The 24,011-nt window shown below is 57.8% G+C and overlaps 1 protein-coding gene across 1 annotated transcript; it reads left to right on the top strand.

The window, feature by feature from the left end:
• Positions 1–17,773: 17,773 nt before the first annotated feature.
• JSRP1 (junctional sarcoplasmic reticulum protein 1) lies at positions 17,774–23,610 on the top strand. The gene is made up of 7 exons (XM_082297663.1): positions 17,774–17,850; positions 20,123–20,175; positions 20,841–20,988; positions 21,512–21,664; positions 21,748–21,810; positions 21,967–22,100; positions 22,220–23,610. Exons 3-7 carry the CDS (start codon positions 20,892–20,894, stop codon positions 22,853–22,855), a joined length of 1,083 nt encoding a protein of 360 aa, XP_082153789.1. The 5' UTR covers positions 17,774–17,850; positions 20,123–20,175; positions 20,841–20,891; the 3' UTR covers positions 22,856–23,610.
• The last annotated feature ends 401 nt before the right edge of the window (positions 23,611–24,011 follow it).

Raw genomic sequence — 24,011 nt, 5'->3', positions numbered from 1 at the left:
TCCTTGCTGGCAGCCAGCAGCAATTCTGAGTCCAGCTTTGGGCAGAAGGGGTCAGAGAAGCCCATTTTGTGTCCCAGGTGTTGCCACTGCAGGAGGACAAATACCCCAGGATCCTGCCCTAAAAAAAGGAAGGAATCCTTCAGGAATCCTCCCTGTCAAACCTGTTCAGAAAACCCTTCAGTGAGAGGGAGGCCAAAATTTCCCTACACAATCCCTTCCAATGCTTTGCTGTGTTTACTGCTACAAACTATTTGGGATTTTCCCCTTAAATTCACGGCTGCTGCTCATCCCTCACTTCCCACAGGCAGGAACTGTTTCTCTCCAGTCTGTCCTCACTGGATTCAGCCAGGACACATCCAGACTCTTTTCTTTCATCCAAAATACTTCTTGCAGCCGTTCCAGTGAGGCCTTTTTTCCATGACTTTTTTTTCCCCTGACCTCCAGGTATAACAGCTCTGACGCATTGGGAGGAAACTCTGGGATTTGGGAAAACAAGCTGTCCTTCATTTTCCTTGGAAATTAGCTTTTGTTGCAGCTCTCCTAGGTCCCTGCTCATCAGAATGCTTTGAAAAGCTCCCATTCTTAAGGCATTCCCAATCCTTGGATTGACTTTTCATCTGGGACGGTTTCAAGAGCTCTTGGTGCAGCTTTATGGGGACATTGAGCACTGGGGCTTCTCCACCTGCAAGGTTTGGAGAGCTGGATGTGGAATGTGTTTGCTGTTGGAGGGATGGGGCTGGGAGGGAGCTTCAGAGCCCAACCCTGCTGTCCACGTGTGGTCCAAGGATCCATAAAGGCACAGAGCTCCCCCCTCAGCCCCCAGAGTGTCCCCTCCACAAGCTGGAAGCTCTACAAGTTACAAAGCTCCTTTTTAATCCCAGTTATATTTATTTTAGCCAATTTTTTCCCCAGCTGGTCTCATGCCAGCATTGTCTTTATGCTTAAATTGGCATCTTGGCTCTCTCTGGCTGCCTTTGTGTGTAGCAATCCAAGCCCTTTGTTTTGGTAGGCAAAGCAAACTGAGACTTTCCTCTGTAAATCTTCCTTTCTCCTTTCCCTGCTTCTTGTCAAGGAAGCCTCTCGGCCATCCAGAACCATCCAGCATCTCTCCATGGCCACCTAAGTGCCATCACCTCTTAGGAGAAACCCAAGTGCTTCTAAATTCACTTGCTGGATGTTGGCAAAGGAGCTCAAAAAGCACAAACACCCAAGGAGAACAAGGAGGGAAGAGTTTGGCACATCTACACCGTAGGGTTACGATTTGGCAAGGATTATAGGATCATGGAATCATGGAATAGTTTGGGTTGGAAAGGACCTTAAATCCCATCCAGTGCCACCCCTGCCATGGCAGGGACACCTCCCACTGTCCCAGGCTGCTCCAAGCCCCAATGTCCAGCCTGGCCTTGGGCACTGCCAGGGATCCAGGGGCAGCCCCAGCTGCTCTGGGCACCCTGTGCCAGGGCCTGCCCACCCTGCCAGGGAACAATTCCTGCCCAAGATCCCATCTAAATGTTGCTGTTGGATCCTCACAGTGGATCCTGTGATCCATGTTGGTCTCTGCTTTGATGTTCTGCTGGAAGCTGCCTCCAGTGGTCTGGCAAAGGGATCCAAACCAGCCCTGGCTGAGCCCCTGGCTCGGGAGGATGGAGGTGGAAGGAGTTTGGCAAAACCTCACTGCACCACAAAAATGCTGCTTAGATCTCCCAGCAGGAGTCTGGGTCTGCTTAGCTTGTGTGTGCTGATCTTTGATAAGGAACTAAGAATTGTCTGGAGGTTTTTTTGTGGAAACTGGGTACTTTTCATCTTTCTTCACAGCCAGAGCTAAGGGTCCCCTTGACAGGGTTCCCCTGAGACCAGAGGTGTTGTCCCTTCAGCCCTGAGTGCTCCCAGGGGGGGTTAACAGGCACACCCCAGGGACGAGGAGCCAAAAGGGGCTCAGAAATGGTGCCATGATTCGATGTGCAAGAGCAGCAAAGCTGCCAGACAAACCTGTGCCTCCTGCTGTGCTGCAGGCCCCAGAGATGGTCATGTCAATGTTCTTCTCGTTTCAGATGTCTGGAGCTCTTACTTGGGGCAAGTCTGGGCTACAAAAGTTGATCTTTTCACAGGTTTGACACATGGGGAGGGGATTTCTGAGGGCCCAGACCTCGTCCCCTCCCTCCTGAGGGGGCTGAGGATGATGCTCGGAGCCAGAGAGGAAGTTCCTCCCTTTGAAGAGAGACTCTTGACAAGGGCTGGAGGGACAGGTCCCAGGGAATGGCTTCCCAGTGCCAGAGGGCAGGGCTGGATGGGATCTTGGGCAGGAATTGTTCCCTGGGAGGGTGGGCAGGCCCTGGCACAGGGTGCCCAGAGCAGCTGGGGCTGCCCCTGGATCCCTGGCAGTGCCCAAGGCCAGGCTGGACATTGGGGCTTGGAGCAGCCTGGGACAGTGGGAGGTGTCCCTGCCCATGGCAGGGGTGGCACTGGATGGGCTTTAAGGTCCCTCCAACCCAAACCTTTCCTTGATTCTTTGAAAGGAGTCGGGATGGGAAGGGAATCAGGGACCAAGAGGAAAAAGGATCATGGCAAGGCTTTGCTTGACTTGGACTTCACCCCACTGTGCTTCGGGACTTGGACCCTACTCCTCGGTCCTGCCCCCACCCCACCATTGCCCAGCCCCTTTGGGCTGTCGGGGGATGGTGCCCAGGGTGCCCAGGGCCCCGTGCTCCCCCCTAAAGCCTCTCCCCACAAACGTGGTGCCAGGATCCATCCTCAGCATGAGCACAGCCTGTCCCCAGGGAGCAACCCCTGGCTGGGGCAGGTGGTCTCCCGTGTCCGTGGGGTGCTTGGAGACCCTGTGTGAGTGGAGGGGCTGGATCCCAGGGGAAATCGGGCACATTGCTGTGAAGCCACAGTGGCCTCCTTCCTCCCTCAGCATCTCTCTGCATGAAACACGATGATGCCCCTAAACGCCAGACCCTAAACCCACGGGTGTACCCTCTCTGTGCCAAAGCCGCCCCGGCCCCTCTCCCCTCCCCAAGCCCCGTCCCTGGGCAGGGTGAGGCTGTGCCCGGGCTGGGTGAGGCTGACTCAGAGCCGGGCTCAGCCATCCCCTGCCCAGGGAGCGGAGCTGGAGCATCTCCCCCGCTCCTCCCGTCCCCCGCACCTCGGCACCGGCGGCTGGAGCAAGACACGACCGGTCCCTGCTTGTGCATCGCCTTTGTGTGCCGGGGATGAGCACGAACTGCTGCAGGGAAGCGTTTTAACCAGAAAAACCATGCGGGGCTCGATTGTTCCCTGCATCCGTGGAAAATTACTCCGGTTCGCTCTCCCCTTTGCTCGAGCAGCTCCAAAACATGCGGGGAGGGGACGGGGGGGGGGGGGGGGGGGGGGGGAGGAGGAGAATGAGAAGGAGGAGGAGGGAGGTGTCTGCGCCTTTGGGGTCGGAGCTGCCGCTTTTTTCTCTCTCTTCCTCGAAATGATTTATTCGGAAAGGCTCCTGCCTTGGTGTCACTGGGGCAAGCACAGCGATCAGAACGCGTTTTGGGTAAAGGTCGCTGAGAAAAGAATGGGAAGAAATGAATCCCCTCCATCCCAGCGATGCGGTTCCATCCCCCATCCTTCCCTCCCTCCCTCCCCTGCCCATCTGGCCCGAGGAGAAGCAGATGGGAGAGGTGGCCGTGGCGGAGTGTGCTGGTCCCGCTCCCCGCGGGGGCTGAGCTCCATCCCTGAGCTCCTCTGGAGCATCAGGGGCACTTCCCTGGGCAAGAATGGACAGGGACAGGGCCACACTCCGGTTCTCAGTCGCCATCCTTCAAACCCCCCCTTCCCATGACTCCCGTCCTCCAAGGCTGCCTGCGCTGCCTCTTCCCCAGGGATTTGCTTTGCTGGGCTGCTCCGTTTTCCTTTCATTGCCTTTTTCAGACCCTGCCTTTTTAACCCGAATTTTTGGCTCGTTTGCTCGCCCACGTCCTCGATTCTTTTCCTTCCTTTTACATTCCCTCCTCCTTCTGCTTCCGGTGCTGCCCAGCTTTTCTCTTTCCCTCCTGCTCTCACTCTCGTTGTGTTTTCTTGGTGGTCCTGCCAACAACCTTCTGGGATATAAGAAAAGGAAAATCTCAGGGCTACGCAGCTGAGAAGCTTCCCTTAGGAACTGAGGCTGGCCTTTTCTTAAATTCTTTTTTAAACCACGCCGTCTCTCACCACTCTGCATTCCCAGCTGATCCCTGGTGCTGTGGGACACACTCCGGCCCCAATTCACTGCAGGGATGGAGGTGGGAAAGCTCAGGGCAGAAACATTCCCAGGAGCTGGCTCTGTGCTGAGCCTGGATTTGTCCCTAAAAACCAGGGAAAATCAGATGTTGAAGGTTGACTGAGGAGTTGCTGCCACAGCCAGGCACTTCCAAAGGAGGAAGGCAGAAGCTTGGCTGGAGTGTTGTGAAAGGGATGAAGCTAAAGGAATGGGAATTACAGGCTGGGTGGATCAAGAATGATCCCTGGTTGTGGGAATGTGAAAGTGGATCACGCACAGCCATTCCTGGCTCCTGCAACGCTTTTTGCACCTGAGGGTCTTGGGTTGCGCTTTTTTCCTTGTATTTTTGCCTTTCTGATTTGTTTTCTTCTGTTTTGAAACCCCTCTTTGTCCCTGGTGTCTCTGAGATTCGGTGAGAGCCTCTTCCCAAAGGGATGGAACATCGCAGGTCCTCAGCTGGGGCTGCCTGTGGGATGCTCCAGGGATGTGACAGGAGCCACCTGACTGCCATGGCATTCACTCAAATTCAGCTTTGTTGCAAAATCCTGACTCCTACAGTGACCAAAGGAAGGAGAAATTGTAGAATCATGGAATGTGCTGAGCTGGGAGAGACCCACAAAGATCATCCAAGGAGCTGAAGGCCTCTCCTTGTACAATCAGGGAGCTGCTCCTGACATTTCTCTCCACTTGTTCACCTTTTTTCCCTAAAACCTTGAGCTTTGAGGTTTTTCTGCAGTGCCCAGGCCTGGACAGGCCAGCAGGGAGTGGTGTTTAAAGTTCTTTAAAGCATTTGTGAGACTGCTGCTGAGCTGGAGGAGCTCCACAGTGACCTCCTCTCCCTCCTGGCCTTTGAATTCCTCACTCCCCTCTTCCCCATGTTAGTGGGGAGCTGCTCTTTTTAGTGAATTCCTCATCAAAGGCATCTCCAGCAGCAGGTTTCTGTGGCTCTTGGGGTCCCAATTCCCTGGTTTGCTCTGGAATGGTGGCGTGGGGAGGCAGGGATGGAGCCAGGCTCAGCTGAGCTCTCTCCAAGCTGGTCTCTTCCCAGCAGTTGCTCACTGCAGCCTCCCTGCTCCCTTCCCCACAAACCCAGCAGCCTCTCCCTCCTCACTTTTGGAAATTCTTCCACTCAGGAATCAAGAATCATGAACTGAGCTCATGGGACCAGTTAGTTCTGGGACTGAGGCAATCCCACAGCATTTTTTCCATGTGAATAACACCGAGAATCCCATTCTGGGCACACGTTGCATCCTGCCATGGGCACTGTTACACTCAGTGGGATGAACAGGGCAGGGAAACCTCAGGAAAACTGGAGAAAGGTTCCCCTGGCAGTGAGTGGGGTGGAACTGCGTAAATCCAGAGTCATTCCATCAGTTCCACCAGAGTCAGAGAGCATCCATGTCCCCAACATCGCGACCTTGACGCTTTTCCATGTAGGATTCCAGCCTGAAGGACACAGGTCATCTAAGCAATAGGGAATTTCATGGCAGAGACCTTCCTGCCAAGAGGCAGAACTCAGGGTAGGAGCAAAAAGAGCAGCTGGAGGTTGGATCTCGGTTGGATCCTCCCATCCTGCACCCAGGAGTTTATTCCCTGTTTTCTTGCTGCAGCTCCACCTTTGCCTCACTCAGTTTGTAAATCCCCCTCCCTCTGCACATCCTTGTATCCCAAATTGGCAGAAGTCCTCGACTTTCCCGCTTATGCCATTTCCTGGCTTGCTGATGTCCCATAAATTAAGTCAGTGATGAGCTTGGCATGAGATAGGGGAGATTTTCACAGTGGGATCAGTTTCTCCCCTTTAATTAAACATTACAGGCTCCTCATGAATCCTTCCCCTGTGAAACTTTTATGGAAAGCCTTAACAGAGTCATTTATGGGGAATCTGTTTTGATGTGCTGATCTGGGCCCCAGTTCTAACCCTGCACACAATTCCAGAGCTCCTGTAAATCATCTGCCTTTGCTGGATCTGCCCTGGAACTGGGAGCCAGGGAGTGAGGCTGGGCCAGACAGGAGAGTGATCAACTCACCCAGCTTTGGGCTCTTGAGTCTGAATTTGGGCTTTTGAGTTTGAATTTGGGCTCCAGAGTCTGATTTCACAGATCCTTTGTCCAGGTGGGTTTTAAACCCTTTCCCAAAGTATGAGACACTTGGCTCCAGCCACATCCCACAGCAGTGAGATCCATGAGTCCCTCACAGGTCTGTGGGCACCGAACTCTCTGGGACAGGGACAGGAGCCCAGGGAACGGCTGGAGCTGGGTCAGGGCTGGCCATGGAGCTCAGGGAAAGGTTCTTCCCCCCGAGGCTGCTGGGCACTGCCCAGGCTCCCCAGGGAATGGGCCCGGCCCCGAGGCTGCCAGAGCTGCAGGAGCGTTTGGACAGCGCTCTCAGGGATGCCCAGGCTGGGGTTGTTGGGGTGTCTGTGCAGGGCCAGGGGCTGCACTGATGATCCCTGTGGGTCCCTTCCAGCTCAGGATATTCCAGGATTCTCTGAAGAGACCTTTGCTGGATTTCAACCTGTGGCTTTCCAGTTACACCTGGACCCCAATTTTTGTGCTTTGTGAAGTAGAAGGAAGCTGCTCCTTCCCCAGAGCTCCCTGGGGTTGTTGTTTCTCTTCCAAGCTGACATTTCCCTCTCCTCAGCCTTTCCTCCTGAGAAAGCTTTGCCATGTGCACCATGTGCTCCCAGGTCCATCCCTTTTTCCTGCTTTTCTGTCCCTTTCCGAGGTTATCAGAGCTGCTGGCGGAGCTCTGGGGGCACAGGGGATTCCTGCAAACACAGCATGATTTTTCCAAGCATCATCTGTGCACCACCGCAATTCCCTGGCAAAGCTTTCTGCTGCCTTAAGCCCGGAGCTGACATTTGCACAGCGACATCCTCTGAGGCCTCTGAGCAGCTTTTACTGCTTTACAGCCCAGTTCTGCAGAAAAGTCATCATTTTTTAAAGAACCGAAGTGTTCTTGGTTATAAATCGTGCTGTGACCTCACCCCTCCTTCTGATAGCTGTAGAAACACCAACCAGCAACAGGTAAACTGGGAAGAAGGATAAACATCCCTGGGATGGGTGATTTTCCCATAGCAGTGGAAGAGGGAGATGCAGGCCCTGTGCCACACTGGCAGCGAGGCTGTCCCTGCACCCACCTCGTCCCACCCAGGGTCATGGGAATGGGGGACAAAAATGGGAAGGGAGCTCCTCCAGTTCCCCTGGGCATAGCACAAGTTGTCCCACGTGATGGTGTTTGGAGCAACCCCAAAATTCACCTCCTTGCCCTGCTGCTGCCTTGTCCCAGCCACAAGGTCCAGGGACAAATCCCGCATTGCTGGGCCAGGGTGGTCCCAGGCAGCTCCCAACAGGCACAAGATGCCCTCTGAGGGGGTGCCCAAAAGTTGGTTTTTGATAAAACCCCAAATGTTAACACATGTAAAAGATGTGCTCTGCAGAGCCAGCCCCGTGTCCAATCCCACCACCAGTGTCAGATCCTTCCCAGCCCTTTTCCACATCCAGTTTTTCCGCCTGTTATTCCCACTGCTCTGCTGACTTCATCCTATTTATAGAGCGCCTTTCGCTGGAGTCTCCAGGCTTTTAACCTTTATTCTTGGAATATTCTTCACTTCTTGGACCTGGCACAGAGAAATTACACACCCAGGCTCCTCCCCAGCCTGAGTTTAAAAGGAATTCCCACAGGGCAGCTCAGGGTGTCGAGCTCCCCCGCGGGCAAAATCCCGGCTCTTCCTTGTGTCACGGCCTGTCCCGGCGTGTCCCGGGTTCCCAGCCTGGCTCTGCTGCTCATTCACCTGCAGAGAGGCTTTGATGCTTCTCTGGTGAGATCATTCACCTCCCAGTGCAGGAGCAAAACACTCCCAGTGGGATTCTGGCGCCGCTTTCTCTGGGTTTCTTCCTCATTCTCCAGGTGTCTTCCTCATTCTCTTCTCATCACCACAGTGTCTGTCTGGGAGTGTTCCAAAAACGCCTGGATGTGACACTTGGGGACGTGGCTTAGTGGTGACCATGGTGGTGGGTTGATGGTTGGACTTGATCTTCAAAACTTTTTCCCACCTTAATGATTCCGTGGTTCTCTGGTCTCTGTAGGACAGAAGATCCCAGTGGTGCAGATCCCAGCAATCTGGGGGGGTTTTGTGCCCCAGCTGGGGATGGCTTCTGTGAGTGTGAAAAGGGGGAATTGCCCTTTCCCCCCTAGAATTCCTACAGCACCTTCCTGGCCTTGTGGAGGGTGGGAATAAGCAGCAGGTTGTTGGAGATGGGTGTCCCTCGCTGGCTTAGGTGCTGTGTGGGATCTACCACCACAAGGGGCTGGTGGGGATGGAGAGGTCTCGTGTCCCACTTCTCTGCAGGGCAGATGTGGTGGGAGGGGAGGTGTCTTCTCCTCTCCTCACTTTGGCTGTTGAAATCCTTGGATATCTAGAGCAGGAAACCACCTGCAGCCCTGCAGGGATCCAAGGCTGGCTTAGGGACCGTGAGCTGCAGGACCTGGCTCCTCCCTGAGCCTGGCAGATGTGGTGTTTGGATATGGGGGATGCTGGTGCCCGAGACTCCTGCAGTGTTTCCTGTGGGAAAAAAACCCCTCATGGTTTTCAGTGGCGCATTTGGGGCCTGGCTCGGGACTCAGGGAGGGAATTCTTGCAGGCTGTGGTGGATATTTCAGTGGAACAGCCAGAACAGCAAAAGGGCTCAGCTGACATTGGTTTGGTCCCCCCAGCTGAGGCAGGCTGGGCACAGGTGGGGAGAGGAGGAGGGAATGGGGGAAATTTGGGGAGTGGTGCTCAAACACTGCTCTTGGAGCTGTGTTGGAAACATAATGTCCCTTAATGTCCTTAAAGAGCTTCACTGGAGCCCAGAGACACTGCTCAAGGGCAGCTGAGCCAAACTGGGGCTGGGAGAGGACACAGAGCTCCTGCCACGGCCCTCCCTCCAGCTGCTCTGCCTCCCTTTCCTTCCCAGGATCGAGCCAACAGCTGGATCCAGCTCCTTGCTCCTCTCATTGGGATCTACAGAGTCATGGAATCTTCATTGGTCACTTCAGGAGTCCCAAGACAAGAGATCATGGGAACCAAAGTGGTTTGGGCTGGAAGGGACCTTAAATCCCATCCAGTTCCACCCCTGCCATGGCAGGGACACCTCCCACTGTCCCAGGCTGCTCCCAGCCCCAATGTCCAGCCTGGCCTTGGGCACTGCCAGGGATCCAGGGGCAGCCTCAGCTGCTCTGGGGACCCTGTGCCAGGGCCTGCCCACCCTCCCAGGGAACAATTCCTGCCCAAGATCCCATCCAGCCCTGCCCTCTGGCACTGGGAAGCCATTCCCTGGCTCCTGGCCCTCCAGGCCTTGTCCCCAGTCCCTCTGCAGCTCTCCTGGAGCCCCTTTAGGCCCTGCAAGGGGCTCGGAGCTCTCCCTGAAGCCTTCTTTCCTCCAGGTCAGCACCCCCAGCTCTCCCAGCCTGGTTCCCCAGGGATGTGAGGGTACTCTCAGGGACAGATCCTGGCTGGCAGGGACACTGGGCACCCTTCTGCTGGAAGAAGCCTGGGCAGCAGCTCCTCTCCTGCGCTTCTGCTCACTCCTCCACCCGTGTTGATTCCATCAACACTTTCAGGATTGTTACCACCAGAGCCTGCAGGTTCCTGCCTCAGCTCCTGGGCACACTGCCCTTGCCCTGCATGTCTCTGCACCTTCCTGCCCCATCCTGGGGCACATTTCATTCCTTTGTGCCTTTTTGCCAGCAAATACCAGACTGGTGTCGTAGCTGATCATGGGAACCACTTCAGTCTGTGGTGAACTCTGTGATTGAAGGCGTGATCACAGCCCTGCCCAAAATACAGCACAGGCGGCTGAGAGCGGAGTGGGAATGAGGGTGTTTGGTCAGGAGGGAGAAGAGAAGGCTCAGAACTCACATCACCATGTGGTGTTGGTGAGAAAACCAGGGCAGAGCTCCAGGCTGGATGATTCCTGAACTCAGGAGCCACCTGGGTGGATCCCTTGTCCAAATCTCTTGGATCACCTTCCCCCAGCCAGCTGGGCAGAGCCACTCAAGGTTCACTCCTGAATCCTCTTCTCTGGCAGTCAGTGAAAGATTCCACCTAACTTTGTATTGATCACAACAAGTTGGTGGATGCAGCCTGGCTTTTCCAGGACATTTGCTTTCTCCTGGTGCTGGCAGGGAGCTGAGGAGGAGGAGCAGTCCTAAAGCTGGGCCTTTTTGATGCCTGTGAGCTCTGTGATTTCCTTCTAAATCTCCTGTAACCCCATGGAGAGCTGGGGGTGTTCACCTGGAGAAGAAAAGGCTCTGGGGAGTCCTCAGAGCCCCTTGCAGGGCCTAAAGGGGCTCCAGGAGAGCTGCAGAGGGACTGGGGACAAGGGCTGGAGGGACAGCACGCAGGGAATGGCTTCCCAGTGCCAGAGGGCAGGGCTGGATGGGATCTTGGGAAGGAATTCCTGGCTGTGAGGGTGGTGAGGGGCTGGGATGGAATTCCCAGAGCAGCTGGGGCTGCCCCTGGATCCCTGGCAGTGCCCAAGGCCAGGCTGGACAGGGCTTGGAGCAGCCTGGGATAGTGGGAGGTGTCCCTGCCCATGGCAGGGGTGGCACTGGATGGGCTTTGAGGTCCCTTCTCACCCAAACTCTGAGTCCCTGACTCAGCAGAGCAGCCTCGGATGGATCCAGCACCAATCCAGTGTTTGGGATTGAGCACAGCCCTGGCAGCTGGGGGTGTTCAGGGTGACCAGGGACATCAGCCACAGCCACATCCCTGCTCCCAGTGCCCCACAGATGGGCCCTACCCAGCTCTCCCAAAGCTTTGTGTTTGTGCTCCAGGCTGGAGGGGAGATTTCATGGCTTGGCTGCTGCTGCAGCCCAAACCACGCTGGCTCCGGTGTGCTGGAGCTGGGTCCTGGCTTCCAGGGCCAGGCTGATGGCAATCCAGGATCCAGGGTTATGGCAAGGAGGGATGAACCTCTGTCCATCTCTCCCTTCCCCTCCAGTCTCACCCCGGCTTTCCTGCAGGTTGGTGATGCCTTGGGGAGGCTCAAGCTTTATTTTAAACACAAATCTTGTTGTTTGAGCAAGACATGTCTTAGGAACAGATGTCCAGCAGGGACATATTGGGAAAGAACTGGAAAACATTCGAGATCTTGAGCTTTGACTCTCCTCGTTGCACTGGACAAAGCCTGGTCTGCAGGGTGGGTCAGGGCTGGTGAGCAAAAACAGGAGAAAACTGATTCATTAAGAAGTGGCTTTGGAATGGGAGTTTCCTGCTGCTTGGAGTCCTTGCTGGTTTGGTTCTTGCTTGTTCCTATTACACAATATGTTGCATTTGGCATTGCTCTATGAAAGGAGGAAGAGGGAAAGCTGGAGCAGAAGGGGCTTCACTCAAAAACCTCATCCCCAGGTCCCGGCCCTTCCTGTCCTGCTATAACTCGCAGCAGTTTGGAGCTACAGCTTTGGAGAAGGAAAGTCATCATCAAAGTTTCCAGACCTCGGAGAGATGACAAAAGCCCTCCATGAGGACCCCAGCAAGTGCCTTAGAGGGACAAAGAGCACCAGAGCACAGTCCTGGTCTTGGCATGGGGACAAGGAAGGAACCCAAACCCCTTCAGCCTTCCCGGATTGTCCCAAAGGAGCTGAGAAGTCCATGGTGTGAGGCAGGGAAGGGAGAGCAGCCAGGCCTGGCAGGGTGAAACCTCTGCCCTTGGTTTCTGGAGTCTGCTAAATTTTAATTGGGGAATTTCTGATCTGGGAACAGGGAGAGAAATGGGGAACAGGGAGGGAAGCACGGAGAGACTGGGAAACCCCAGCCGAGGTCTGGGGGTGGATAGGAAGTTCCTGCTATTTTTGCTGTCCCTGCAGGACTTTCTGCTGTACTTCATGGTGGATTTTGTACTTTTATGACCCTTTTAAGACCTGAAGCCTGCCTGGAACATCTCCTCCCTCCCCATGTCCCAGAGACCAGCAGCCCCTGGTGCAGCTGCCAAGTCTGGGAGCATCCCCATGGCACAGGGATGTTTCTCTGGACATGGATTCATTGCTTCTGTCCTGTGGGGCCAGCCTGGAGCCCTGGGAAAGGTGTTAAATCCACCAGGACCTGCTCTCCAGTGGATGCCATCATCCCAAAGAGGCCGGGGGCTTTTTGGGAGGAGCTGAGGAACAGCTCCTCCTTCCCACAGGAGGAAGAGCCCTCTCATTCCCAGTGCCCTGGGTTGTTTGCAGGTGCCTGTTCAGAGCAGAGGGAAGCAGCTCCTTCATTGGGAAGGATTTGGGAAGGGAGGAACAGGTTGGGATCTGCAGCCCCCAGTGCCAGAACGTCTCTGGGTAAATGCACCAACGCTCCATCCATCAGGAAAGCCAAAAAAGGGGAGGATTTGTGATCATTGGGGTGTTAAATATTCCCAGGCTGTTCCACCCAAAGCTTCGCTTACCCTAAATCTCCTTTTGCCTCGGTTTCCCCTGGCATGGCTGTTCCAGACCGAGGGTGCCACAGCCCCCAGCCCTTGTTGGGACAAACATTGTGGCCGCTTTTCCATCCCAAATGGCGCTTCCAAGGAGAATTCCTTTGGAATGCCATGTCCAAACGGAGTCACGTTCTCCTGGGAGTGACAAACAGCTGTGAATCTTCAAAGAGAGCAATGATCAGCCCTGAGTGGTGCTAGGCTGGGAGGAAAGAGGTCGTGGAACAGTTATGGAAAGGATTAAAAGTAGGATTTAACAGGACCTGGATCTTCATTCCCCGCTGACCTGAATGAGCTCCTTCTACCAGGGAAAAGGAGCGAAAACCTCTGAGATTTGTGAATTGGAGTTTTTAGGGCACACGTGGATCCGTGGGTGGGCAGAGTGGCTTTAATGTGGAGCTGCTCCGGATGCCTGTGGATCATTTCAGGGGGTGATGGGATGAGCCCATGGAAGGCTCTCCCTCCACTGTCACTGCCGTGTTCTGTCCTGGCTGGTGGCTTGGGGGTGTCCCTCCCCCCTGTGTGGTCCCAGTGACGTCCACGAGTTGCAGGAGATCCTGGAGCCATCCCCAGGGCAGGATCCTGTGCTGTGCTCAGGCTCAGACACGGATGTCACAGCAGGACATCACAGCACGATGTCCCTCTCTGTTGCCTCTCCTGCTCTTCACAGAGCTCTGCCAAGCTCATTTCATCCAACAGCACATCCACAGCTCCTGACCAGTGACAAAGGTGGTCCATGTGTGTTTTGTGTGCCTGCCAGCCTGATCTTGTCACCGTGCTGGGGTGGCCCAAGCTCCAGCCAGTCCTGGGACTGAGGTCACTGGACCACAGTAACCTGCAGGGACCAGGACCTTGGCACAGGACCTTGTCTGCTCCTTGTCCTGTCAGCTCTGCCAAACCTGTCCCCAGCACGATTCCTCCATCACTGGGAGTGACTGTGAGACAGCCCCGGCCCTGAAGGTGACCAGGACACTGCTGCCAGGGGTGGGTGTGTGCAGCACTACTGCTCCATGGATGGATGGATGGATGGATGGATGGAGGGATGGATGGATGGATGGAGGGATGGATGGATGGATGGATGGATGGATGGATGGATGGATGGATGGATGGATGGATGGATGGATGGACGGACGGATGGATGGACGGACGGATGGCTCCAGCCGGGGCTGGGAAGCCAGAGGTGCCATGGGAGAGCTTTTCTAACAGGTGTGATCCCCTTTTCCATGCTCAGCTGGAGGAATGTGTTAAGCTGGTGCTTGGTCTGCAGCATCTGCCCCCAAAGCCCTGTGGTGAGGTGTCCTCCCAGCCTGGGCCATAGGCAGGATGTCCCCTTCCCTTTAAACAAACAGCCATCACTTTTCTGGCTTGCATTCCCACCAGGCTGAAGGGGTAAGAGGAAGAAGGAGATCCTCCAAGATCCCAGAATCCCAGACTCCTTTAGGTTGGAAAAGCCCTCTGAGACCATCAAGTCCAATCTGTGCCCAATCCCCACCTTGGCACCAGCCCAGAGCACTGCGTGCCACCTCCAGTTGTTCCTTGGTGATTCCACCACCTTCCTGGGCAGCCCCTTCCTATGCCTCACCACCCTTTCCATGAAGAAATTCCTCCTGATGTTCTATCTGACCCTTCCCTGGAGCAGCCTGAGGCCGTTTCCTCTTGTCCCATCGATGCTCTGAGCTGTGGTTCTTTAAACCAGAGTGGTACCAGCCCACAGAGCTCCCATCTTCCCTCACCAGTTCCACAGCATCTCAAACCCAGGAGAGGAGACAGAAGATCCCCTTGGCAGTGTTTTCCAGCTGAACCAAATCCCTGAAGCTATGAGGAAGTGCCCAGGTCTGAGTTCTCAATCAGAACTGGCACCAGAAGCTTTCCAGGCCCACGATCTGCAATCAGCCCTCCCGGGCATGTGGAGCCCATCCTGGTATCAGCTGTGGGAATCAGCTCATGCAGAGACTGCTCCATCTCCTGCTGGCTCCCTCCAGCCCAACGCCTGGGGATGTGGAGCCACAGGAACATCCAACATCCAGACTGCTCCAGGCCTTCCATCATCCACATCTCCGCAAGGAGATCGCTCAGCTCGGCGCATCTGAAATCTCCATGCTGACAGATGGGATCTGACAGGAGCAGCACAGCTGGCAGAGAGGAGACATCCCTTCCCTTCCTGAAACCTCCCAAGGGCTCCATAATAACCCCAGTTCTTGGGAAGCTCTGTGGTTCCTGCAGGAATCATCTCCCGGGTGGATGTGTTGGTTCCTCGGGGGAAGGAGGCAGAGGCTGTGCGTCAGCACAGCCATTGCACAACCCCCTAGGCTGGGAAGAGCTGCTGGATCCAGCTGAAAGAGGAATTTGGGGTCAGCGGAATATTGCTGTCAGCACTGGGCCGTGGCCAGGTTGCCGTGGGGACACCTGTGCCTTTGGGGTTTGGGTCGTGCAGGGCATCAGGGTGCTCTTTCACCCCATCTCCTGGAGAATTTTGGCGTTTCTGTGATCCTCTCTTCCACCAGCCCTGCATCCCCAACCACATCTAAGGGAAGGGGGAGGGCTGGGAGACACCAAGCGCCTCCAACAAGCCCATGCAGCTCCTGGGTGAGCTCCGCACGCAGCTCCTGCAGGTCTTTGGTGCTGGCAGCGGGGGACCTGCCCTGTGCAGCCCCAGTGGCCCCCAAGGGACAATGCCAGTGTGGGGGTGACATGGCTGGAGCTGGGAATTGCCCACAGAGCTGTGCTGTGCCCAGGGCACCTGGCTGAGCAGGGAGCAGCCAAATTCCCAGCTCTAAAATCAGGCCAAGAGCCCAACCCTGCTCGGGTTGGAGGGTAAAGGCTCCAAAGGCTGGGAGGTGTTCTGGAGTCCCAAGCCTTGGGAACGTGGTCAGGCAGGTTCTGGTGGAGCCAGGGATGAAATCCTGGGGGAAAACCTGCAGCCAGCCTGGTGAGCAGTGGGAAAGCCACCAGAGAGCCAGCTCGAGCATGTGCCATGCCTCGGACCTGTGGCAGGAGGGGACAGAACCAGGCAGGGGCTGGGAGCTCTGGGGAGAGAGCAAATTGCACAGAAAGAAGGAGAATTCATCCCCAGAACCAACCTGTGCCGAAAATACCCAGTGACTAATTTTATCCCTTTCTGATTGCTTTTTAACTGCGAGTTATTAAAAACGGGGAGAAGGGAGACGATGTCCTGGTGGGAGGATGAGTGAGCGTTGCCATGGCAGTGAGGGGATGCTGCAGCACAGCCCGGACCACGAGTCACGAGGGCAGAGGCGAGTGGACAGCCCGGGCAGCCAGGGAAGAGGGGCTGTGTCATCCAGCCAAGTCCAGAGTCAGCGTTTAGCCTGCACGCCGCTCCCCTGCCCACCCCTGCTCTCCCACCTGCCTCCCTCCGCCTTCTCTCCCAGCCGGATCGGGTTTCCCCCTCCCTGAGCTCACCCCTTTCCATAGCCGCTTTTATCAGGCTCAGAGCAAGGAAGAAGTCGGGATTTGGGGGGGTTCAAGAGATTAGGAAAGAATTTGCCTCCGGGAATCTCTTTCCTCCATCTGCCCGGGATAGACTGTGCAATGGAGGTGGAGGCTTTGCAGCTCCACGGGGAACTGCTCCGAGCTAAACGTGTGGAGGCAAAAAAGCTGCCAGTCCGTCCCGGCTGCGGGAACGGGGTGTTGAAAGGTCCTGGGAAGGGTGAGGAGAACTCTCTATCCCGTGGCTCCATGGAAGGATGAAGTGGGAGGGTGTTTGCCAGAGCTCTGCGGGTGCAGACGGTGCCTGCTGAGCCCCTGGGATCTTTCCTGGAAGGACCAGCTCACCCACGGGAGGCAGGAGCACGGAACAAACCTGGGAGCAGCATGAGGAACGGGATTAACTGGGAGAAAAGGGGATTTTATTTGGCCTGTTTATGATTTTCTGCTTTCATCGTCTCCCTGTAAAGCAACTGGTAAACTATAAAGCCAGTTAACAACCCTGACCCTGCTGGAGTGGGAATACAAGCGGGAAAACTGCCCGGGGAGTGTGCCCAGCGCTCTGGCGGGTGTGGGGGGTGTGTGTGCAGCCCCATCCCTCCTCCATCCATCCATCCATTCATCATCCATCCATCCATCCATCCGTCCATCCGTCCCTCTGTCCGTCCGTCCATCTGTCCATCCGTCCATCCACCTTCCACATTGTTCATCCCACAGTGTGCTCAGCCCTGGCCCTGCCAGCGAGGGGAAATCCCTGCCCTGGAGAGCAGAGGCTGTTCCTGAGCTCATGTGCTGAGAGCTCCTAAAGCAGGACCTGGACCCAGCCTCACCAGGTGTCCTGGTTTATTCCTCCTTTGGAAAAATGTTAATACTGCAGGTGTGAAATATTCTACAATTTCAGAGATTTGGGGGTTTTTTGAGCATGAAGCCTCTCTATAAGAGCAATGTCCTCAAAGTGGGATGTGCCAGAGACGTGCCTGACTGGTCCCAGTCACTGCTGCACCACATCCCTGGCACAGGAGCTCTGCCTGAGGCTGTTCCTGCCCGTGCTGAGATGGGAGCTCGGGATAACCCCCACAGGCAGGGCCAGAGCCCGAGGGTCCTTTGTAGCTCCCCAGATGGGATTCTTCATCTCCTCCCTGTGTCCTGGGAGTGGGTGGGATGGGACATCCCCTCTCCCACCTGCCCAGGAGGTGCCTGTGGCTGTGACAGGGCTCCCGGGGACGGGGACAGGGACATCAGAGGGGTCAGAGGGCAACAGACCTCTCCCAACACTGGCAAAAAGGGATTTTCACTGGGATTGTCTGAGCGCTGCTGCTCCCAGGGGGATTTCTCATCCTCTCTCCTTACCTGTGCCTGGCAGACTTCTGCTCCACCTCTGCACCCCCAGCACCCACATCCATCCCTCCATCACCCATCCGTCCCTCCCACAGCTGCCTCAGACACCCGGGGCTGGGGTCAAACAGCCTTGTCCCCTCCCCGTGCTCTCCGGCGGTGTCACAGAGGGACAAACCCCCTGGCAGGTGCCCCTGAGAGCCGCACCCCGTGCCCAGGGCAGCCCCTGCGCTCGGGGCCGGGGCTGAGCTGCCTTTTGTGGTGCTCGGGCCCCGGTGATTGGGCGCTATTTTGCTCCGGCTCCCCTCGGCAGCTGTTGCTGTTCTTTACCCGGGAGAGCCGGGGCCGCCCGGGGGCTGCAGCCGAGCAGGAGGCGGCGGCCGACCCCAGGTACGAATTTCTGTGGCTTTTAACCCCTGATGCGGGCCAGCCCCCGGGCAGCCCCTGGGCACAGCCCGGCTCCCTCTGGCCACGAGGGATCGGGAGCCGCGGGGCTCAGCCCCGGGCGAGGGTGACAGCGAGAGCGGGGCAGGCGAGGGGACTATTTTTGGAAGTTTCTTTGATGTGAGTCAGCGGTGAAGGCGACCTCGGGAGCCCGTGCAGGAGAAGTCCCGGTGGCAGCAGAGCCGAGCTGATTATTCGTTAAGTGCCTGCGATTTTGAGCGTTTAAGGGCGGATCTGGCGTGCGGGGCGTGAGTCCCGGGGAGCGGGATGGGCGGGCAGGAGGGATGGGTGGGAGGGCTCCTGGGCAGGGGCAGCGCCAGCCAAGGGCTGCAGCTGGATCTGGGGGCTGTGGGTGACCGGTCCTGCCATGGGCAAAGTGTCCCTGGCCTTGGTGGCCAGCCCTGGCCTGCTTGACCTGGGCAGTGGCCGCGGTCGGACCAGCAGCCCAGGAAGGCTGTTCCTGCAGGTGACGCGGCCCATCCCGGCTGGGGACGAGGATCCTGCGTGGGCTGTAGAGCCCTGGAGTGCATCCACCTCATGCCAGGGCATGGAGCCGCATCTCCTGCCCGGAGAGGACAGAGCTGGATCATTGGTCAGCTCTGGGACCGAGTTAATGCCTTTGGGGCGCATGGCAGGGAAGGACACCTGTCTGCCCCGGGGTCTGGAGGCTGTTTGGGCTCCTCCACCGGGGTGAAGCTCAAGGGATGGAGACATGGGAAGAGCCTGGCACCCTGTGACGGGGCACTGGGCTCAGCTGAGGACTGGGTGATTTGGGTGTTTGATCCCTCTCAGTTTAGTGAGAGTCCCTCGAGGTGACACGGTCCCCGTGCGGTGTTGGAAAAAGATTTGGGATGCCCTGAGGCCACCAAAGGGCTGTCCGGGTGGGCAGGGAGAGCTCAGTGGTGACCAAGGAAGGACAGGAGAAGAGGTTCCTTGTCCTCACCGTGAGCCGTGGCCACTGGCAAGGTGTGTGAGGCTCTGCAGGGCACAGCTCAGCCTGGCAGAGATGGTTCTTTGTGCTGGTGTCACTTCACAGGGTGTCCTCGTGCATTGAGGGACACCTGGGTGGCACCAGCTCCGTGGGAACATGGATCATGGCCAGGGAGAAGAGGAACAGAGGCTCGTGCCCTCCTCCACCTTCCTGGTGCTCATCTGTGCCCAAAACCAGGGTGAATGGCTGAGATGCTCAAAAACACGGCAAGCACATGGGGGGAAACCCTTCGAGGAAAAGTTCTCCACCTCTGAGCTTCCCCTGGGTCTGGGAACCCCCTGCAGCCACCACGAGAGTCCCGGGGCAGCTCTGCCCCTTCCCAGCAGAGAAAGGACCGGACTTACAGCACTTAAACAAACCAAAGACTCATTTTATTTCCTCTTGAAAGCAAAGGCCTTTCAGACCACGGCCAAAAGGTTTCCTCTTGTTTATCTGTTCTGCTTCCACCATTGAGTCGTAGGTTTCATCCTGGGAACTGGGATCTTTTCTCAGTGTTCCACAGGGGGGCAATAAACTAAATCTGGCTCAAATGGGGGAAAAATTCTTCCTTCTGGGCAGGATGTGGCACCTGAGGCACTGGACTCGGAGATGCCAAGAGGGCTGAGGCCGGTGGTGCTGGGTCCTTGTGGTGCCTTTCCACCCCCAGGGCAGAGAAACCCCCAGGACCCCGAGGAGCCCAGCGCCCTCCCCAGCCCCAGCTTGTGCCAGAGCCCTGGGGACCCTCGGTCTGCTCTCCCACTTCCCAGAAAAGCCCTGGGAGTCATCCCTGAGCTCTGCAGTCCCCTTGAGTTCCTTTCTGAGGTCTGGTTGCTCCATGGTGGATGAGACTTCTGCTGTCCAGGCTCTGCCTCCCAGTGCCCAGCCTTGTGTTTTCAGGGTGTCTGAGCACACCCCGGGCTGTTGGTGTCCTCATGGGCCTTGGCAGGGAGGTCACTGTCCCTTTGGCTGCCACTCCTCTGGGATACCCAGGTTGGTGACATTTTGGGGCTCAGACCTTCCCAGAGCTCCCACTGCACCCCTCAATGCCTGGGGGGCTTTTTGCCTGACTTCAGACACCTCTCTCTGTCCATGGTCTGACCCAGCAACACCAAGGGGGCAAACACAGCCAGGTGTCCCCTCTCTGCAGGCTGGGGGTGTCACCGAGGGGTCCACACCCCCCAGCCCCTGGTGATTCCCACCTCCCCAAATTTGTCACCTAAGGAGCCGTGCTGTGCTTGTCTCTGACAGATGCCAACGCTCCGGTGAGCAGCGACAGCCACGGGGACGGCAGTGGAGCCCATGTGAGTGCCCAGGGTCAGGGTGGGGGTGCCAGGGGGATGGATTCTTGTGCCAGGGCAGGGCAGGGGTGCCTGAGGGGGATCTCTGATCAGATCAGGGGGTGTCAGGGATGGATCCCTGTGCCAGGGAGGGTCAGGGGGCCGAGCTGGGGCTGTCCCATAGGCACATTCCGCCCGGCAGGGTTGCAGCACGTCCATCCCGGGGGAGCCCAAGGTCCCCCAGCTGTCGCTGTCACTGATCCGTGCCGGTGGGCAGCTCTCCCTGGTGGCACTGACCAACACCCAGCCCGGCCACCAAAGCCCCGCTCAGCACCGAGCCCGGAGCCGAGCGCGGCTCCCTCCGCTGCCGGCACATCCACCCCGCCCTCGGTGGATGCTGCGGCCGCAATCCAGCCCCGAGCGCTGCTCCGGGGGGGATCCCTCAAGCACAGCCTAGGGGTCCTCGGCCGCCAGCCCCCCCCCCCCCCCCCCCCCCCCCCGTGTGTGTGCCGGGGCTAACTCGTGGCCAAATCCAGCTTAAACAGCGTAAAATGCAGCCCTGTTCTAAGACTGTTGTGAACACACGCCCCAGGCGCTGCAGGAGCCGGGTCGGTGCCTCTCGCTGGGGAAGCACCGGCTCAGCCCCGGGGACGCCCAGAGCAGCGTGTCTCTGTCCCCCCGGCCCGCAGGGAATAGAGGAGCAGAGCCCCCCGCGCGGTGTCTCCGAGCAGGAGCCGGACATGCCAGAGCCAGCCCCGCTCGGCGGGGACAGGAAAGCGGCGGAGAAGAAGCGGGTGGAGAAGGTGGGAGCCAAGGGCAGCGCTGCCGGGCCTCCAGGTGGGTGTGTGGGAAAGCCCTTCCCTGCCCCGGAATGGCCACCCTGGCCACAGGTGGCCACAGAGGCACAATCCTGTATCCCAGGCCAGCCCGGGAGGCACCGTCTGGCCATGGAGCAGCGACAGGAGGAGCTGTCCCCTGTGAAATCAGCGACATGGGGATGGAGATGGGGCTCCTCAGCCGCCTGCCAGATCCTCCACCTCCACTTCCTCCTCCACCTCCTCCTCTCCACCCTGCCCAGATTCGCTGCTGGAGGGGGAGCACGGGCAGAGCTTTTCCCAGCTTGATCCCCAGGACACTCTAATGCCACCAAGGCCCAAACTCCTCCGTCTCAGCCCCCGGGACACTCTTCTCCCCACTCCTGCAGTGCAAACACCTGGCGGGAGCAGCTCCAGCCCCTGGCCCTGGCCCTGCCCTGAGTGGGCTGTGCAGGAGGATGTTAAGAGCCCTTCCCATCCCCCAGCTCAGAGCCCTTTACCTCTTCCCAGTTTCCCCCAGTAACATTTTTCCGTGGGGGTCCCAGTCCCCAGGACCCTCCCCGTGCAGAGCAAGGTGGAGCCGCCCAGCCTAGACCCTGCGGAGGAGCCGCTGCTCTGGGAAGGGCTCACCCTCAACAAGTGCATCCTGGTGGCCTCCGTGGTCGCCCTGCTCAGCGTCACCTTCCAGGTGCTCCAAGGTGAGTCGGGAGCCGGCCGGAGCGGGAAGGGGCGGCCAGGCCGTGCTGCCACCTCCTGGCTCCTGTCCCCTCCTCTCTTCCAGCGCCATGCTCCAAGGAGGGAATGGCCCGCGGCCGGCAGGAACCTCCGCCCCCTCCCATTCCCGGTGGGTCCAACGCTCTGTCCCTCCCCGGTCCGCCGGGTCCAGCCTGAGACAGGGCCACATCCCAGGGTGGGGTGGCCCTGGGACCCCCGGCCTGGGACATCCCACCCAAACTGCCTCATCCTCAGCTGATGGTGGCCTGTCCTTCTCCCCTCCCAGAGGTCGTCAGCCCCAAGGTGGAGGAGATCCCAGAGGTGGTGACGGCCCAGCCTGCGCCGCCGCCGCCGGAGAGCAGCGCGGTGGAGGATGATGGTGATGACGAAGACGATGACAGCGAAGCTGACAGCAACCTGGTACGGGTCAGGGTGGCACCTCCTGGGGCAGGGAGCATCTTGTCCCCAGGGGAGGGATGGACAGGGGTCCCCGTCCCCTGGGCTGCATCATCAGCTCCTGGTCCCCTCTGTCCCCACAGGCAGAACCCTGGATCTTCAAGAAGTGGTTTGGCCGCACAATACCAGAGGATGGGGACAAGGATGAGGACAAGGATGAGGATGAGGACAAGGACGAAGAACCTGCAGATGTCCCCGAGGTGCCAGTGACTGTGATGGAGGGGAAGAAGAGCCAGGAGAAGCAGAAGAAGGTGGAGAAGGAGGAGGAGGAGGAAGAAGAAGAAAAAGAGGAGAAGGAGGAGGAAGAAGATGAAGAGGAGGAGGAGGAGGAGGAGGAGGAGGAGGAGGAGAAGAAGAAGAAGAAGGAGAAGAAGGAGAAAGCCCGGGAAGGCCGTGCTGTCCGTGCGGAGCGGAGCAGCCGGAGGGACGCACGAGCCAAGGACAGGACACCGTGGGACAAACCCGGCAGAGCCCCCAGGGCCCCCAGGGAACCGGAGCAGCAACCCCAGAAGAAGCGGGACCGGGAGAGAAAGGAGAGGAAGGAGAGACGGCGGGAGCGGGATGAGTCCAGGCGGGAGGGGTGGAAGGGCCGTCCCGGCAGGGCTGAGGGCGGCCGGGAGAGCCCGAGGCGGGACTGGAAGCTGCAGAAGGGCAGGAAGCCCTGGGAGCCGGCGCCGGGCAGGGACGGCAGGGCCAGGGAGGGCAAGAGGCGCGACTGAGGCCGGGCCGGGCCGGGGCTCGATGACGCTGGATCCAGGGGGATCCAATCCCACCACTGCCCCGGCGAGGGACCCCCGCCCCTGCCTGCCCTCCAGAGACACCCCCGGGCACGGGCAGCACCCCAGGACCCCCGAGCAGCAGCAGAGCGGCCCAGGAGCCTGGCACGAACCTCCCCGGGGACTTTGCCCCCCCCCCCCGGATCAGATGCACAAAGGCGACCTGAAAGGACTCATGGAAGGAGCTTCTTTGGGCCTCGTTACTTCTCCATCCCCACCCCAAAACCCTCTGCACCCCAAATCCATCTCCAGTCGTGGTTCCGGGGATCCCAGTGAACAGAGTTGTGTTCCAGACTGTGCAGCTCTTGGATTAATGGTTTTATTGAAAGCAAATCAAGAGAGAAGAATATTCTGGGTTACGGAACTAGGCTGCAGCCATCCTCAGAGGGACAGCAGGGACAGACCCCCGACCTCACCGAGCCCAGTGGGGTGGCACAGAACGTGCTGGTGACAGAGCAGGGCTGGAGCCCTTCACCCGGGGATCCCTGCGGGCTTCGCCTTCTCCGAGTCACTTTTAGGAAGGAAACACAAGAGCAGTATCACACAGCCAGAGACGTTCACAGCCCCGACTCGTGGCAGGTTTCAGTATTTGCTAAATCAACAGTGGTTAAAATAAACTATTTTCGTTTTTAATAAGGTATTCAACTGGATGTTTAAAAAAAAAAAAAAAGAGAGAGAAAAAAGGAAAAACGAGAAAAGCCCTTGTCCCTGGTTATGTGTTTTGTCCCTGGTGTTGTGTGTGCGTGTTTTCCATGCCCCCCGAACCCAAGGGGCTCAGGGTTAATCCTGAGGGCTGTGAGATGGGACTGGTGAGTACCAACCTCCGGCCGTGCCTCCCCGTGGGGACACTGCAAAACCCAAGGAGATGTGGCCAGGACAAGCCCAGGAGCTGCTTCCCGAGGGTTCGGATCCCGGGCTGAGGGCTGGGCTCAGCTGGAAGATGATCCGGGGCAGGTGCTCTGGCAGCCGTGTGCTCCCGCTCCCATTAATGGTGCGAGCAGCCCAGGAGCTGTAACGGGATCGCTCCCTCCCCCCTCCCCTCGCCCCGGCAGCGGGGTCAGCGCGGGGTGACGCAGATGTGACCTGGCCGGGAGCCCCA

Source organism: Coloeus monedula, assembly GCF_965178545.1.
Source record: "Coloeus monedula genome assembly, chromosome: 27".
Lineage (NCBI taxonomy): Eukaryota > Metazoa > Chordata > Aves > Passeriformes > Corvidae > Coloeus > Coloeus monedula.
The sequence above is the reverse complement of the archived record's forward strand: the minus strand, read 5'-3'. Positions and strand labels throughout refer to the sequence as shown.

What these genes read in the sequence shown, in the direction of transcription:
- JSRP1 (XM_082297663.1), top strand. Translation starts at nt 20,892, where the DNA reads ATGCCAGAGCCAGCCCCGCTCGGCGGGGACAGGAAAGCGGCGGAGAAG. An exon ending in CAGCGCTGCCGGGCCTCCAG is followed by an intron (nt 20,989 to 21,511) that starts GTGGGTGTGTGG and finishes TGGGGGTCCCAG; the next exon opens with TCCCCAGGACCCTCCCCGTG. An exon ending in TCCGCCCCCTCCCATTCCCG is followed by an intron (nt 21,811 to 21,966) that starts GTGGGTCCAACG and finishes CTCCCCTCCCAG; the next exon opens with AGGTCGTCAGCCCCAAGGTG.